General features: G+C 41.1%; 1 protein-coding gene across 1 annotated transcript; it reads right to left on the bottom strand.

Annotated features, from left to right (window-relative positions):
* Window positions 1–1361: 1361 nt before the first annotated feature.
* Window positions 1362–14322, bottom strand: RASD2 (RASD family member 2). The gene is made up of 3 exons (XM_020787596.3): window positions 14181–14322; window positions 5566–5845; window positions 1362–4133 (listed from the first exon to the last, which is right to left on the bottom strand). The coding sequence occupies exons 2-3, from the start codon at window positions 5834–5836 to the stop codon at window positions 3604–3606; spliced, it is 801 nt and encodes a 266-aa protein (XP_020643255.1). The 5' UTR covers window positions 5837–5845; window positions 14181–14322; the 3' UTR covers window positions 1362–3603.
* Between the last annotated feature and the right edge of the window lie 988 nt (window positions 14323–15310).

Below are 15310 nucleotides of genomic sequence, written 5' to 3' on the forward strand. Positions count from 1 at the left end.
CATTCTTTGCCCTGAGAACAAATGCAGCAGCCTGTAGCCTGCTCCTGGCAGGGAAGAAAATAAATCACGTTTTTTTTTTTTTTTTTAAAAAAGCAAAGCAAAGCGTGCTGCTTATATCCCACCCCATAGCGCTTCAAGCACTCTCTGGGCGGTTTACAAGTTAATTATGCAGGCTACACATTGCCCCCCCCCCAGCAAGCTGGGTACTCATTTTACTGACTTCGGAAGGATAGAAGGCTGAGTCAACGTTGAGCCGCTACCTGGGATTGAACCCCAGGTCGTGAGCTCAGTTTTGGCTGCAGTACAGCGGTTTAACCACTGCACCACAAGGCTCTCCATAAACTATTGCCAGTCGTGATATAAGCTCTATGATGAGTGTGAAATGCTGAGCTGGTTCTCTTCCTCTCATGTCCTCCTGCTCCCAGACAAAGGAAAGATCTAAAAAGGCATTTATCCTCTCAGAAGCCGACAGCTGACAGAAACAACTAGTAAGGAAAAGATTCTTCCTTGACTTACAGTGTGGTGAGCATCAGTCCATAGTGAAGATAGGGAGGTGAAGTGACATCTTTTGAGAACCATACACTGATTATAAAAATGTTTGTCATGCGTTTCCGTCCTTATTTCTTGAGTCTTGTTGGGTCCTTGGAAATTTCATATTTTAGACTGAATGTCCTTCGTGCTACAACTAGCATTTAGTCTAAATATGTTTGCTAGCTCCAAGGAGAATAAATTCATTGGATCATCTGCTGAAATGTTAAATTATTACTCATTAAAATACCACTGAGTCAATGGGTCTAACTGAGTTCCTGTCCTACTAAAGGTTAGAGATCATTATGGCTAGTGTGTCTTCAGATGTGACAACTCTAAATGATGATGTCCACTGCATCCAACCTAATCTTTAAGAGTTTGCACCTAAGTTCTTCCTCTTACTGCAATTCTTTTCCCAATTACTTTGTTATGAATGGCCATCTGTAGCCATCTGTATTTTTTATTTCTCTTTATGTGACTTCTGTAGTCTAGCTTTCTAGAATTTTATATGCTTTATGGCTTTTTGGTCTTTATTCATTTAACCTACACATCTTCATTAGTCATCATCTCCATAGAAAATATAAATAAATCCAGCATTCAATGCTTCTATCCTTTTTTCAGGATAGTCTATATTAAAACCCAGAATTCCATGCCATTTGGCAGAACTGAGCACACACAAACCATGAAATGCACATTGATACTAAGGGTATTGTTGTTGTTCCTGTTCTTGTTGCATATTACATTCTGAATCTTAAGATTTTTTAACCTGATCCATTCTGGGACACAATTCTTAATGTCCTTGATTAGAGAAAGCACAATATTCAGGACACATCTAATAAATAAATCAGGTTTATTTGGAAAGAATATATATATATATATTTAGACAAGTTTTAGTCACTTGAAAATAATATAGATGGTTGCCATTACATTAAAAACTCAGTAATACTAGAAGGATATGGGGCTGAGAAAGGAGGGAATAACGGAAAGTATGGGGTTCAGAAAAAAAGGAGAGAAATAATTTTCTTTAATTAAGGACTTTTCTCTGTTAAAGACATCAGTCTTTGTTACCTGTCAGATGTCAGAGCGAACATTCATTCAGTGCCAATACGGCTTATAATATCAATCAGAGTGCACAGTACCATTTACATATATACAGAATGTGAGGTATAATATATCACAAAGTGTAGAATATTCAACAGCTGGTACAGAATATCTAGAATATCTATAATTCCACTGAGCACAGTGGAACGACACCACTGAGACTAAAGTCTTTCCCCAGTGATGCACACACTTGCACGCACAGATGCACACCCATGCACACAATACAATACACACTCATGTCTGAGGTAATTTTTTCCCTTAAAATGCCTATTATCAGTGCTCACAGTTGACCCAGCACACCGAGGAGAGGAAGAGGAGGTAGGAAGAAGCCAACGGTGATGGTGGAAGAGACTGCTGAATGGGGACATGAGAGAAGAATCCCCACTCAGAGTGAATGAGGACAACATTTCCAAGGCAAACTATACTGCAAATTAAAAAAAATCTAATTAAAAGAAAGCACTTCTATTATCCCCAGTTACAGGTCTGCCCTATGTAGATTTACTTGACTATAAACAACCACTAATTTAATGCTAGTTACAGGTTTTACAGCCCATTTCTATGCATGCCTACTCAAGTAAAATTTACAGCATTGAAGCGGGCTTCTTCTCACCTAAGAATCCAAAGGATTACAGCTCCTTTTCTAAACAAACCTACACTGGATTGGACCCTTTCAACACAGTTTTATATAGGCTTACCCAGAAGGAGGTCCCACTGTGTACTGGTAGACTTACTTTACAGCATTCAAGGTTCAGTATGAGAAAGCCATAATGGGCCATCAACACTGATGAGGAAAATTACTTTTTTGGATTACAACTTTCAGAATCCCACAGCCATCACAGCCACCAGCCCAGCTGGCTAACCTATTCTGGGATTCGTTGTCAAGAAAATAACTTATCGTACCTCATCTAACAAGATAGATTATGAGACCTGGTGTTGAATATCCCCTGCGGCTGTGAAGAACAGAAACATTATGAAGGCAATTGGCATAGGAGGTGGGTGAGATTTGGAGTGTACAGAGTAAAATCTCCCATACTGGCTTTCATCTAAGGATCACGAAGCAATTAGGTGTGCTGGTTTTTACAGTACAACAATTTCAGTTACTGTACATATTATGTAACTGAAGAACAGTTGGCGTTTCCAGATCGTACTGCCAATTAGCTCACATTTCAATAAAAACAGACAATTTGCCATCTGGTTTTGTTTGGGAAACGAAAACAAAATTAAAGCTATAATACAAAGTGACATTTGCATTGATGCTATGAAAAACTGCCACTGCCACATTAAAAAGTGCATCCCCCCCAACTCCCAAATGTTCAAACTTCCTTCAGAAATCAGACAAATCCTCTTAAGGACAAATAAGATCTCTCTCTCTCTCTCTCTCTCTCTCTCACACACACACACACACACACACACACACACACAAATACACTGTCTTGGAAGCCACTGCCAGTTCCATGTACCAAGATAGGAAGTTGAATCATGACTTTCCTTTTTTGAAGAAGAGCTGGAGGAAAACATCTCATCTTGATAGCAAACACCATTCACCGCATCATGAGGACATAGCAACTGATGCTGGTTATACTTGTCCTGTGCTCATTTTTTGTTTTTTGTTTGCAATTTCTCTGAAGTTCAGTTTTCTTTATACACTCAGTTTCTCCAAGCAAGAGAACAACAAATTAAAAACCAGTGTTTTTTTTTTTTTCCTTTTCCTTTCTTAAAGGATGAAGGAACAAGTCACCGATGCTGCTCATGGCAGTTCCTTACCAGGCAGCTTCAAGTATTTACAATACAACCTGTTTAGGTTACTTCTACATATTAATGGGGTACTATTAACAACGTGGTTCTCATGACAACCACCTGCCATCATCACCTGGGCCTCACCAATCCATTTGCAACAGTCTCTGATCAACCATTTCTTTTTTTTCTGAAAGGCACTTGACATACAAGACCAATGCTGTCTCGGTAGAGATTCATTCACTGGATTGTGCATTTCTCTCTCTCCCTTGTTTGCCCTTCTCTAAGGACTTTAGACTTGATATATTTCAAGTCGCTGTTGACACTGGGCCTACGAGCAAAGGGGGAAATCATGCCATAGGCATCTGTCTCTTTGACCCTGTGTATCTTGAAAGACTTTTGGTGAAAGGTGTCACCGTACTGGACAGAAATCTTCCTGTGAAGGGCAGGGCTCATCTCATGGGGCAGCTTGGCCATGCTGAAAAGAACATAGAACATCTCGTTCACGTTGGTATTCTTCTTGGCCGAGACTTCAAAGTAAGCACAGTTCTCATCGCTGGAGACAAGCTTCTCGCCTTCTTCAGAGCTCACCTGACGGTAGAGTTCACCGTGGTCATTCTTGTTGCCACAGATCACCATGGGAAGGTCTCCTGTTTCCTTGGTCTTGTTCTTCAAGCATGATTTGACTTCAAGGATCTGCTTCTGGAGCCTCTTGACTTCATCAAAAGATTCACGGCTATCCAGACTGAACACTAAGATGAACACATCCCCTGTGTAACATGTCAAAACAAAACAAAACAGAACAGAACAAAAGCAAAGGGGGGAAACGGGGAGGAGGGAGGAAGGAAGCAATCTGTTATAATCTCTTTAAAGACCTACACAGCAAAGAGTCTTGCTTATTCGAGATATTCTATGCTATAACCGAAATAATCAGAAAAGTGTTGTTCAGATTTTTTTAAAAGAAAACACTTAGGAGATATAGAGTATAAAGAATATAATGACCAAGATCCAGGGATATCCAGCACCAGTGGATCCCAGTTATTTTCTTCCGCCCACTACAGCTTTCCTTGGCTTCAAAATCTTGCCCCAAAAGATATCTCAGTCCTGTCCTCAAACCAGTTCTAAGGATGATCTGAAGAGTTTCAGGAGGGAGGGAGGAATCAGTGATTCTGGTAGAAGCAGTGTGATCCAACAGCTGGATCTGACTGATGAATTAAGATACCAAGGATTTTAACAAAATAATATTTCGCAGAATGATGTATCACAGTTTTTGGGGGAGCAGTCTCCCATTTTTCTCTTCCCATGGCAAGCATTAATTTATTTTCTCGATACTATTTTTAAATTCAGTGGAAAATTGTTATGGCCGCTACTTTGTCTGCCATGTGTAGCTTTAGGAGCCAAGCATGAGGTCCTTCCCAGCAACCAACTTTTATATATATTAAGCTATGGTTAAAAGCTTCCATAGCATTATCCAAAGATAGATATTGTTCTAAAAGGCTGGAGGCTCTAAGATGCACCTTACTTAGCTTAGGACATAACCGGGATAGTGAATAAAGCAGGTCTGTCATGAGTCCTTATATAGGGGGAAGGTAAAGGTAAAGGTTCCCCTTGACAATTTTTGTCCAGTCGTGTTCGACTCTAGGGGGTGGTGCTCATCTCTGTTTCCAAGCCATAGAGCCAGCGTTTTGTCCAAAGACAATCTTCCGTGGTCACATGGCCAGTGCGACTTAGACACGGAACGCCATTACCTTCCCACCGAGGTGGTCCCTATTTATCTACCCGCATTTGCATGCTTTCGAACTGCTAGGTTGGCGGGAGCTGGGACAAGCGATGGGTGCTCACTCCGTCGCGTAGATTCGATCTTACGACTGCTTGGTCTTCTGACCTGCAGCACAGGCTTCTGCGGTTTAGCCCGCAGCAATATGTAAATATATATTCATGACAGACCCACTTTATTCACTATCCCAGTTATGACCTAAGCTAAGTAAGGTGCATCTTAGAGCCTCCAGCCTTTAAAACAATATGTATCTTTGGATAGTGCTGTGGAAGCTTTTAACTATAGCATAAGGACTCATCATGTATTAATCCACCCTGCCTGCAATGCAAAAAAATATCAAAAAACCCTCAGCTGTTTTGAATTGGGAAAACTTGAATGGCCACTGATAACCCAAACACCCACTCACAAAAAAAAAATCATCTAACCTGTGAGTATGGAAAGTCTCCTCATGGCAGGGAATGGATGATTCCCAGACGTATCCAAGATGTCAAGCTGATACATGTCACCCCGGATGTTGTAGACTTTGCGATGAAAATCCTCAATGGTGGGCGTGTACTGGTCATCAAAGCGGCCATTGAGGAACCGTGAGACAATGCTGCTCTTGCCAACCCTGGAGGCTCCCAGCACAACCATGCGGTAGGAGTTCTTGGCTGGCACATTCAGTGTGCAGTTCCCACTGGACACAGTCTTCATCATTGCTTAGGTCTGGAGGGATACAAAAAGAAAACATTTTTATTGTTGACGCTGAACAGAAATAGCAGAAAGAGACAACAGACTAAGCAATATGAAGACTCCAGATTATAAACTCACAACTAGAATACACTAGTGACCTACACGGATCATTGCTAACTGAATAACACAAAATCACATTTCAAATCATATTTCAGACCAATGGAGTCTACATACTATTGGTTTCTTACAATGGTCAAGATAAGACATTACAGTTTGCATATCATATTAAGCATAATAGTAATTATCTGCCACCAAGTCAATTCAGACTTAGCGACCCTTCCAAGGTAGAGGATACTCAGAAGTGGTTTACCCTTCCCTTCTTCTCTGGGCACTCAAGAACCAAGCAGCTTGCGCAAGGCCACACAAACTGACTCTTCTCCCTGTAGAGCGGGGAATCAAATTCTGCAAGCCAGTTACCTAAACTACAAAGCCATCCAGTTAGGCATTAGAAGCATAGCTCCCTTAAAAGGTAAAATATATATGTTTTAACATGAATTTGCTTCGATCCACATTGTGCAAATTACGTTGCTTTTATTTTGCGATTAATCACTGAGAAATAAACACAAGCTTCATTTGCAAGTCTCTTCGCGCTTTGAAAGATAACATGCCTAGATGGTAATCTGTAATAGCAAGAAATTTGCATTTCTCTTAACATTCGTGCCCAATCCTAGACTTAATTTTTTTTCCTGATTGGGAAACTAGATTAGCAAAACCTATATTCTCAAGCAGCTACTGGGGGAGGAACAATGGATATGAATTAATAGCCCTGTTGCTAATCTAGATTAAAGCTGAAAGGAAAGTCTGATGCTGCACAAGACGTACAATCAGAACATGGAACATGAGAAGTATGAATCAAGTTAAACTGGAAACTATAAAGCAAGAAATGGAAGTATGAACATTATAGTGCTTGGTGTCAGTGAACTAACATGGACTGGAATACTGTACTACAGTGGGGTCTCTACTTAAGAACTTAATCCGTATTGGAAGGTGGTTCTCAAGTTGAAAAGTTCTTATGTTGAATCTGCATTTCCCATAGGAATGCATTGAAAACCATTTAATCTGTATCTGCTCTTTTCCGTCCATAGAAACTACAGTGGAACCTCTACTTAAGAACTTAATCCATTTTGGAATGGTGTTCTTAAGTTGAAACGTTCTTAAGTTGAAGCAAAATTTCCCATAGGAATGGACTGAAAACCAATTAATCCGTTCTGGCTGTTTTTTTGTTATGTAGAGGTGTGTTCGTACACTGAAGCATTAGTTCCCATAGGAACTAATGCAAAGCTGGTTAATACGTACTCTACCACTATGGGGAGATTTTTTTTTAACCTAACATGACCTAAAGTTAAAAAAAGAGCAGGAACGGGTTTTTTTCCTGTTCTTATCTTGGATTTCTGTTCTCAAGTAGAAGCAAAATTTAGCAAATGGAGCTGTTCTTAAGTTGGATTGTTCTTAAGTAGAGACGTTCTTAAGTAGAGACCCCACTGTATGTTTTTAGTCATGCAACTGCAAATTGCTAAATCCAGAAAAAATGGAGTGGCTCTAATACTGAGGCAAGATATAGCAGAGGCAATTGAGTTATAATGCAAGGTCCGACTGCATGATAATATCCATCAGATTCTGGGGAAAATCAATCAACATAACCGTCATTCAAATCTGTGCTTCAACTACTGATGGTGAAGAAGATGAAACTGAAAGCTTTTATGGCATCTCAGAGGAAATTGCTCACACACCAAACCAAGACTTGCTTATAATTGTAGGTGACTGGAATGCAAAAGTAGAGAATGAAGCAGAACCAAATGTTGCATGAAAATTTGGCCTAGGGGTCAGCAATGAAGCAGGAGAATGATTCATAAAGTTCTGCAAAGCCAACAATCTGTTAATTACAAATACATGATTCAAGCAACTGAACAGGTGGCTGTACATGGGGACAACACCAGACTGTAAAGAAGGAAATCATATAGACTATATAACTGGAATGAGAAGATGGAGAATCTGTGTTCTCTCTTTCAAAACAAGATCGGGAGCAGATCTTGATACTGATCATGAACTGTTAATATCCAATATTAGAGTAAAGCTGAAAAAGTACATTATAGTCTCAACATATAATTTAAACAGCATTTCTGATGAATTTAAAGTGTACATAAGGAACAGATTTGCATTACTAAACTCAATTGACCATGAACCAGAAAAGTGTTGGGTTGAAACCACCAATATTGTTAGGGAAGAATACAAAGACAATTCCTGTAGTAAAAAGAAGAGGAAAAACTAGATGGATGATGGAAGAAGCTCTTAAAATTAAAAAGGTAAGACAAACAGCAAAAGTAAAAAGCGGCAGAAATAGAGTCGGAATCCTTAATGCAATTTTTTTCAGAAACTGTCACATAGAGACAAAGAGATATATTACAGTAACCAGTGCAAAGAAATAGCAGAGAAATACAAAAAGGGGAAAAATAAGCAATCTCTTCCAGAAAATCCTAAAAATTAAAGGGAAATTTAAAGTGAGATAAGAAATACTGAATGATCAACAGGAAAGCACACCATCTGACCAAGAGAAAATAAAGCAAAGGTGGCAACAGTCTCCCGAAGACCTATATAGAAGAGATGAAAGGATGACAGATCCCTTAGAAGAGGAATCCTGTGTTGAAGAACCTGCAGTTCTAGGAAGTGAAGTGAAGGCTGCTCTGAAAGCACTAGGAAGAAATAAATCAACAGGGGAAGATGGAATACTGACAGAACTCTGTCAGGATCCGAACAAGAATATGTCAACAAATATGGGAAACGAAACAATAGCTCACAGACTGGTAATGTTCAACATACATTCCAATCCCTAAGAAAGGAGATGCCAAGAAGTGCAGTAATTTATAAGACTATTGCTCTAATTTTCCATGCAAGCAAAGTGATGCTCAAACTATTGCAACAAAGGCTTTTACCTTTATAGCACTGCTTTACATCAGAGGTGACTTGACAAATGAAACAACAATGGTAATGACAACGCAGTGGAAAACATATATTCTTTGTTTCTCTTTATTAAAATAATGATGTTTCACAGCATTATCAGCCTTTGTCTCCATCTTCCTATTCACAGATAAGACAATAAATGAGAGAGACCACAGTACTAAGTCTGCCAATCAGTGAAAAGTACAGAATTTCAGCCACACCCTCCAGCCCACAGCACAACAACAAATGTAACAAGTGTCCTCATTGGAAAGGTCATACAACAATATCAAATATTGAAATCTATCAACAATCATGTCAGATACATACTGTAAGTATTTGATGGCTATCTGAAGATCACTTGGCATAGGAATAATTTTATAAGAAATTTTTGTTAAAACCTCTGAGCCCAATTGACATGTCTTTTCTACCAGTGATAAACTGTGGAGTACCGCACACATCACGACACAAGTGCATGGCCAAGAAGATTCTAAAAGCCCAGAGAACTATGTTGATCCATGGCATCGGACCAGTTCTAGGAGTTTTCTTTTCCACCAGGAGCAGAGCTTTTGTAAATCTAACGGATCTTAATGGTTCATTCATGACCAAGCCAAGTCAAAAGAAACAAACAAAAATCTTGGATCACAACAGGGGTAGTTCATAGCAATACATCAGTGCTGGGAAAATATATCTATTCAATCTGAGCTGCTGTGAGAACAATATAAAACACTGAAATCAAATAATAAGTAATAAAATAGATTAGCACACAAAGATACGAGTAACTTAGAGAAATAGACTCTCTCTCTCTGAGTATGTGTAATATATGTGTGTACATGTATGCATGTGCATGTGTGCATGCACGTGTGCATGCATTCACATGTCTGCCTGTGTGGTGTTTTAATATAGGAGAAGTTTTGTATTTGCAGCCACGAGAAACATAGTTGAGGGGAACCATTTTCTTCTAATTGAAATCTGCCTGCTGAACAATTTCTCCTCAAGGATACAAACCCCGTTGCTTGAACTACTTAATGAGCTTGATAAGAAGCCGGGAGCAAGACCTATTAACTTGTTTTCCACCTGAACTTTGTTGTAGATAGATGTGTAGATGCACATGTTTTAGACACATGTGCTGCGTAATTTAATTTTCTTATTTCTTTTTCTTTACTTGCTGCTCACTCACAACCCAGTGGCTTTCAGGACACTGCTACTAGTTGGCCAAGAGAAAAATTTGCCTAAGGAAACAGACTTCTGAAATGTACATATGGGTGAGCATGTATACCTGTAGCATTCACAGCGTTTACTTGGCAACTGAATTGGCTGGAGGCCTTTAAAAAAATAAAAGACGATGTGCAGGGCCATCTAAAGCCATTCACTGCATACAATTAGAGGTGGATCAGCTCCAAGGAGCAGTTGTGTAGTGGCAAGTTTTGAAGTACAGGTACTCATCCTGAAAGTCACCATAAGAACATCCCCAAGGATACTCCACAGGTACAAGCAGTTACAATGATGCAGAGCAGCAAACAAGTTCTTGCAACTGTTTTGTTCATCGGGAGGAGGTAGTTTGTAAAACCAACAGAATTTTAATTTCCTATTCAAAAGCAATTCAAATCAAAACACAACAAACATAGCGATCGCAAAATACTCATCGTTAAGCGATTTCCTCATCTAACAAGGTAATCGTCAAGCGAGGCACCACTGTACTTGTTTGCAAGTAGTTCCCACTGAGTGGATTTACTTCCTGATCAATATTCTTTAGATTACAACCTTAATCATAATGGCATCAATCACCTGTTTATTAGTACGGCCGACTTATCCATCCACTGGTTGAAATGCACCAGTCACACTTACCAGTTTTGTGTGCATCTGTAACATAGACCATCTTTCCCCTACTAAGCCCTTTTTGGAACCTCTGGTCTACTGAGCAGGAAAAATCCACAGCAAACTACAAAAATGAGTCCTGTGATGCAGTGGTTAAACTGTGATACTGCAGCCAAACCTCTGGTCACAACCTGAGTTTGATCCCAATGGATTCAAGTGGGTGGCTCAAGGTTGACTCAGTCTTCTATCCTTCTGAGGTTAGTAAAATGAATACTTGGCCTGCTGGGGGGGGGGCAAAGTGTTCTTTGCCTAATTATGTTGTGGGAGTGTTCTAGCACTACGGGGCAGTGTATAAGTTCAAACAACAACAACGGCAACAATCATATGGTATCAGCTCAAAATACTCTGTGTTTCCCCTGTACTGAACAATGAAATCCTTTGGAAAAATTGTTAGGCAACATGCTTGATTTCATAACAGTCCTTCAAATAGATCACCCTCAGTCCACCAAACCATCAGGGAAGGCTGCCTTTACCTTTCCACCACTATTTGAGAGATGCTGTCCTAAAGACATGTAAGGTCTAAGTGCAGAAAAAATGTGTTTGCCAACATGTCTACGTCCTTGATGTACTCATTATGGAGCCATAGCTGGCTGTAGCCTAGCTATTGGTGAACTTGAATTTACGTCTGCATTGCATGCAAAAGAGCAAAATGATGTTTTAACTCCCATGAACCCTTAGAACACGACTACTGACTTCATAATCCTGACATTATGTTTCCAAAATTTCTGTTTCTATTTAGTGTGGATACTAAAACAAAGGGCAAGGGGATTTTAAGACTTGTTTTAGAGAATAATTGTATTGTTCAGAGGCTTCCAGTTCTTCTCTGAAATAAAATGTACACTCCTGCATGTCTTATTGTACTATGAAAGTGCAGGTTTTAAAGAAAATGTTTATGCTATTGAAATATAGAAATTTGTCTAGTGAGGACTAAAAAATGCCCAAGGATTCTGTGCTTGACTTGTGGATTGTTTGTTGCTTACCCTTGCTTTCCCATTTATATTCTCACATCTCATATTAGAGTGGCGAGCCTTCCTACTCATTGTTTTGTGTAAACCCCACAGAATTCAGTAGGATTAACATATACATAAAAACACTTAATATTGCACTGTGAAATGTTTTCCTGGAAAATGTTTGGGATTCCTCATATCCAGTTACAGTACTTTATTCCTGGTTAACGGTCAATAGAAAGGGCAGATCCTAACAAACTAAAGACACATTTTAAAGCTGTTATCTACCAATAAACTATCCAATTATAGCAATTAATTGATCAATATTATGTGCCCTATTTAAATATAAGCTCACCCAAGCAGTTTTTTTTGCACTGAAATCCTCTGTTGTTGTTTTTAACTGAAATCCTACAAAACGTGCACCATATGAACATATTGTTGTAAGCCTGTGGTGTACGCATAACAGCTTAATCTATATAATCGGTCTTTGTGACGTAAGCCTCTATTTTCAATTCACAAGTGTGGACGTCCATTTGCCCGAAATGCAGCCAATGTTGTATTGCCTTTATATTTTGCATCCTCACAGTTTTTATTCCTTAGCTCCTTCAAAGCACCTTCCTTTTCAGCATTTTCCAGCAACATTATATTCCAGAGATGAAACACATTTAAGATGGGAGGATAACTTATTTAAAGGATAAGTCAATAAGGATACTGACACCTAATAACTAAGCCCAGAATTTCTGATCTCAGCCTCCCACTGTACGTCCTCTATTAAGTATTGCCAGTTTTCTTAGTAGAAGTCTACAAATGTGTAGTTGGCTAGGTAACTCAGTGCTATAGGTCTCTGGCAAAGGTTGTGTGTTCAATATCCCATTGTGCTTCCTGGGAGAAGAGTCAGCCTGTGTGGCCTTGGGCAAGCTGCACAATTCCAGGATGCCCCCAGAAGAAGGGAAAGGTAAACCATCTCTGAGTATTCTTTATCTGGAAAACCAGATAAAGGTTTTCCAGATTAAAAAAAAGTTCACTATAAATCAGAACTGACTTCATGGCATGCAGTTATTATTTTTAAAACTGTATACTCAAAAAATGGATGAACCGAATAGAGAGAGAGAGATAGATTTTCACCATATTTGAATTTCATTAGCACTGTCTAAAAATACTTTTGACAACCTAATTTCATTTGTCTCATTATTCTGAAAGGGCTTCTAAGCATCCCATCCTTTGCTTTGCTTTTAGTACTATGCACAGCAATTCACTGCCTTCAGCACTTTGATCTCTGCAGCCACCATTCTTTGCATCCTCCCCTAACATCTGCAAGAAAAGTCAGATGTGCTCTCCAGAATGGTTGTCTTTCATGCGCTGTGCAGGCTGTATTTTTGCTTGCCTCTCTTTCAAGTCCCTGCACCCTTTTCTTACTCATTGAAGTCACCTTTATTGACTCACAGCTGGGCGTATGCATTGGCGGCTTCTCCTTGTGTGTGTGTGTTTATAAAGCACTGCAAAGATGAGCACCCCCCCAAAGCTTTAACGATTAACAATAGATACAAAATTAGGCATCTAGACTTTGACCCAGGTGCAGAAAGAGGAAGTGAAGGAGGGGCGAGGTCGCAGACAAACAAACCCTCCTCTATATAACTTACACTTTTGCTTTCCAACTCCAAGAGTTTAATTAGCAGATCTGTCTCCCAAAGATTTTAAAAACCTTTAACTGATCTAAGGAAACCAGATACTGGCTCATGCCTTCCCTTGGAATGCCAGTATTTTCTTCCAAGCAAATGTTTCATCTCGTTTCAGGCGGCATCCTCATCATCTCCGTCACCATCCATAGCACCACCGACAGTAGCATCTTAATAGGAGCCGCTGAGGCACAGAGTGTATAAATGCTTGACCATTAGGTCTTGAACAAGTTGGTGGCAAGTTTAATTGCCAGCAACAATTCCCCTCCCGTTTTCTGGAAGCCTTTTAGCCTTCACTCAGAAGTGGTTTACCATTCCCTTATTCTGGGGCCATTACCGGGACGGTACAGCTTGCCCAAGGCCACACAAGCTGGCTTTTCGGGAATGCCCAGTGGGGAACTGGACTCCCAACCACCGGCTCTGCAGCCAGATACCAATATTTTAAAACGTCTATGAAAGCGCCAGCGGTCAGACATCACCTATAAAACTGCTGGGGAATAAGACTGTGCTGTAGATACAGCTAACCTGCGCCCAAACCCTGCCTTTTGGGTCGGCTTTTCAAAACAAAACAGAAGCCCCTGATCCATATCCTTCCTGCGCCCAAAGGCTGGGTTTCACCGCCTTTGACTCCGGTGTCCAGCTCGACCGCTCCAGACAACACCTGGAGTGTCGATCCGGGCAAGCTGGTCTTTGCTTGACTTTCGTTCCCACGTCTCTGGATAGCTAGACGAGCAAGACGGAGAAAGCATCACAAATGACGCAGGATCGTCTTTGCCCGGAGAGTCCTTGAAAACATCTTTTTTAAAAAAAATCTGGAGCTTGCTGTTCGACCCTAGTGTCTTGCATCTAAGTACTGAACGCGCTTCCACTTACCTTTATTCTCTCTTTGGAAAAGGGGAAATTTTTTCCTCTGGCGGTCAGCAGCGGCGGCGGTTCAGGGCGTCGGGACTCGCCGCAGCAGTAGCTGCTGGGGCTTCAGCCGGATGCTTCCTGGCGAAAACTCCCGATGTCTTTCCCTGCCTCCTTGGGCTCTAAGCAGGGACAGCCAAGCGGGCTTCGGTGGCTGCCTTCCCTCCGCTCCCGCGCCCCCTTCAGAGACTTGTCTGTATTAGCAGACACGCATGGTTCAAAGTTTTGTGTCGCTCAAGGCAACGGACTCGCCCTTCCTCTCCTGGAATTCGGCGGAGCGCTTCTCTCTCTCTGTCTCTGGAGGGCCTCGCTTTCTCTCCCCGCGAGTTTCAGCTCACTCCGGCACCCTCTTGCGCCTCCCCAGCCTTGCCGGCTGACTTCCTCGCCCCGTCGCTCGCGGTTCTAGAAAACGCACTCGGGGGCTCGGGGGCGACCTCTATCCCTCGGAATTGGGGACTGCCTCTCCCGCACCTGCACCCCCTTCCTGCTCATCATCCCCCCCCCCAAAAGGGGAACAACCAACCGCCACCAAGCACTCTAAAGTAAACCAACAAAGCAGTCCAATCTCTGTACTGCCCTGGGGGCGGGGGCGGGAGGATGTTTGTTTTCCAAAAGACCCCCGTTTTACGTTTTTCACTATAAAAAAGTGAAAAACAAGTTTTTTTGGGTTACACGTTTTCTCTCTCTCTCTCTCTCCCCCCCCCCCTTTTCTCTCTTTTCAGCCTCTGCTACTGTAAATTCTAGGTCTCTGTCTGGTGATAATGACCTCCTGCCTCTCTCAGTTGTTGTTCAAGGATGGTGGCCAAGGGGGGTGGGATCTGGTGGAAGGGCAGGAGGAGACTTTAGATCAAAACAAAGAGTTTTTGTTTTGTTTTCCTTTTACAGACTCAAGACTATTATGTGGTCTTCTTCTTTGCCTATGCTCTTTATCTGAACAGGCAGGAGCCAAAGATGGGAGGATGGTGCAAGGATGCTCGGTCCCTCCCTATGACCACCAATCACCCTCACAAAATAAGCGAGCATCCACGCTGGGGACCACCATGCTTCTCGCATCAACCTTCTAAAAGTGAATCTATCTTTTCATCTCCTAGTGG

This window comes from Pogona vitticeps, chromosome 5, assembly GCF_051106095.1.
Source record: "Pogona vitticeps strain Pit_001003342236 chromosome 5, PviZW2.1, whole genome shotgun sequence".
In the NCBI taxonomy this organism is placed as follows: domain Eukaryota; kingdom Metazoa; phylum Chordata; class Lepidosauria; order Squamata; family Agamidae; genus Pogona; species Pogona vitticeps.

Bases quoted from the DNA above. Each gene is read 5' to 3' on its own strand.
- RASD2 (XM_020787596.3), bottom strand. From the start codon at position 5,836: ATGATGAAGACTGTGTCCAGTGGGAACTGCACACTGAATGTGCCAGCC. The intron at 4,134-5,565 runs GTTAGATGATTT...CATGTTACACAG, and splicing joins GAGACTTTCCATACTCACAG to GGGATGTGTTCATCTTAGTG.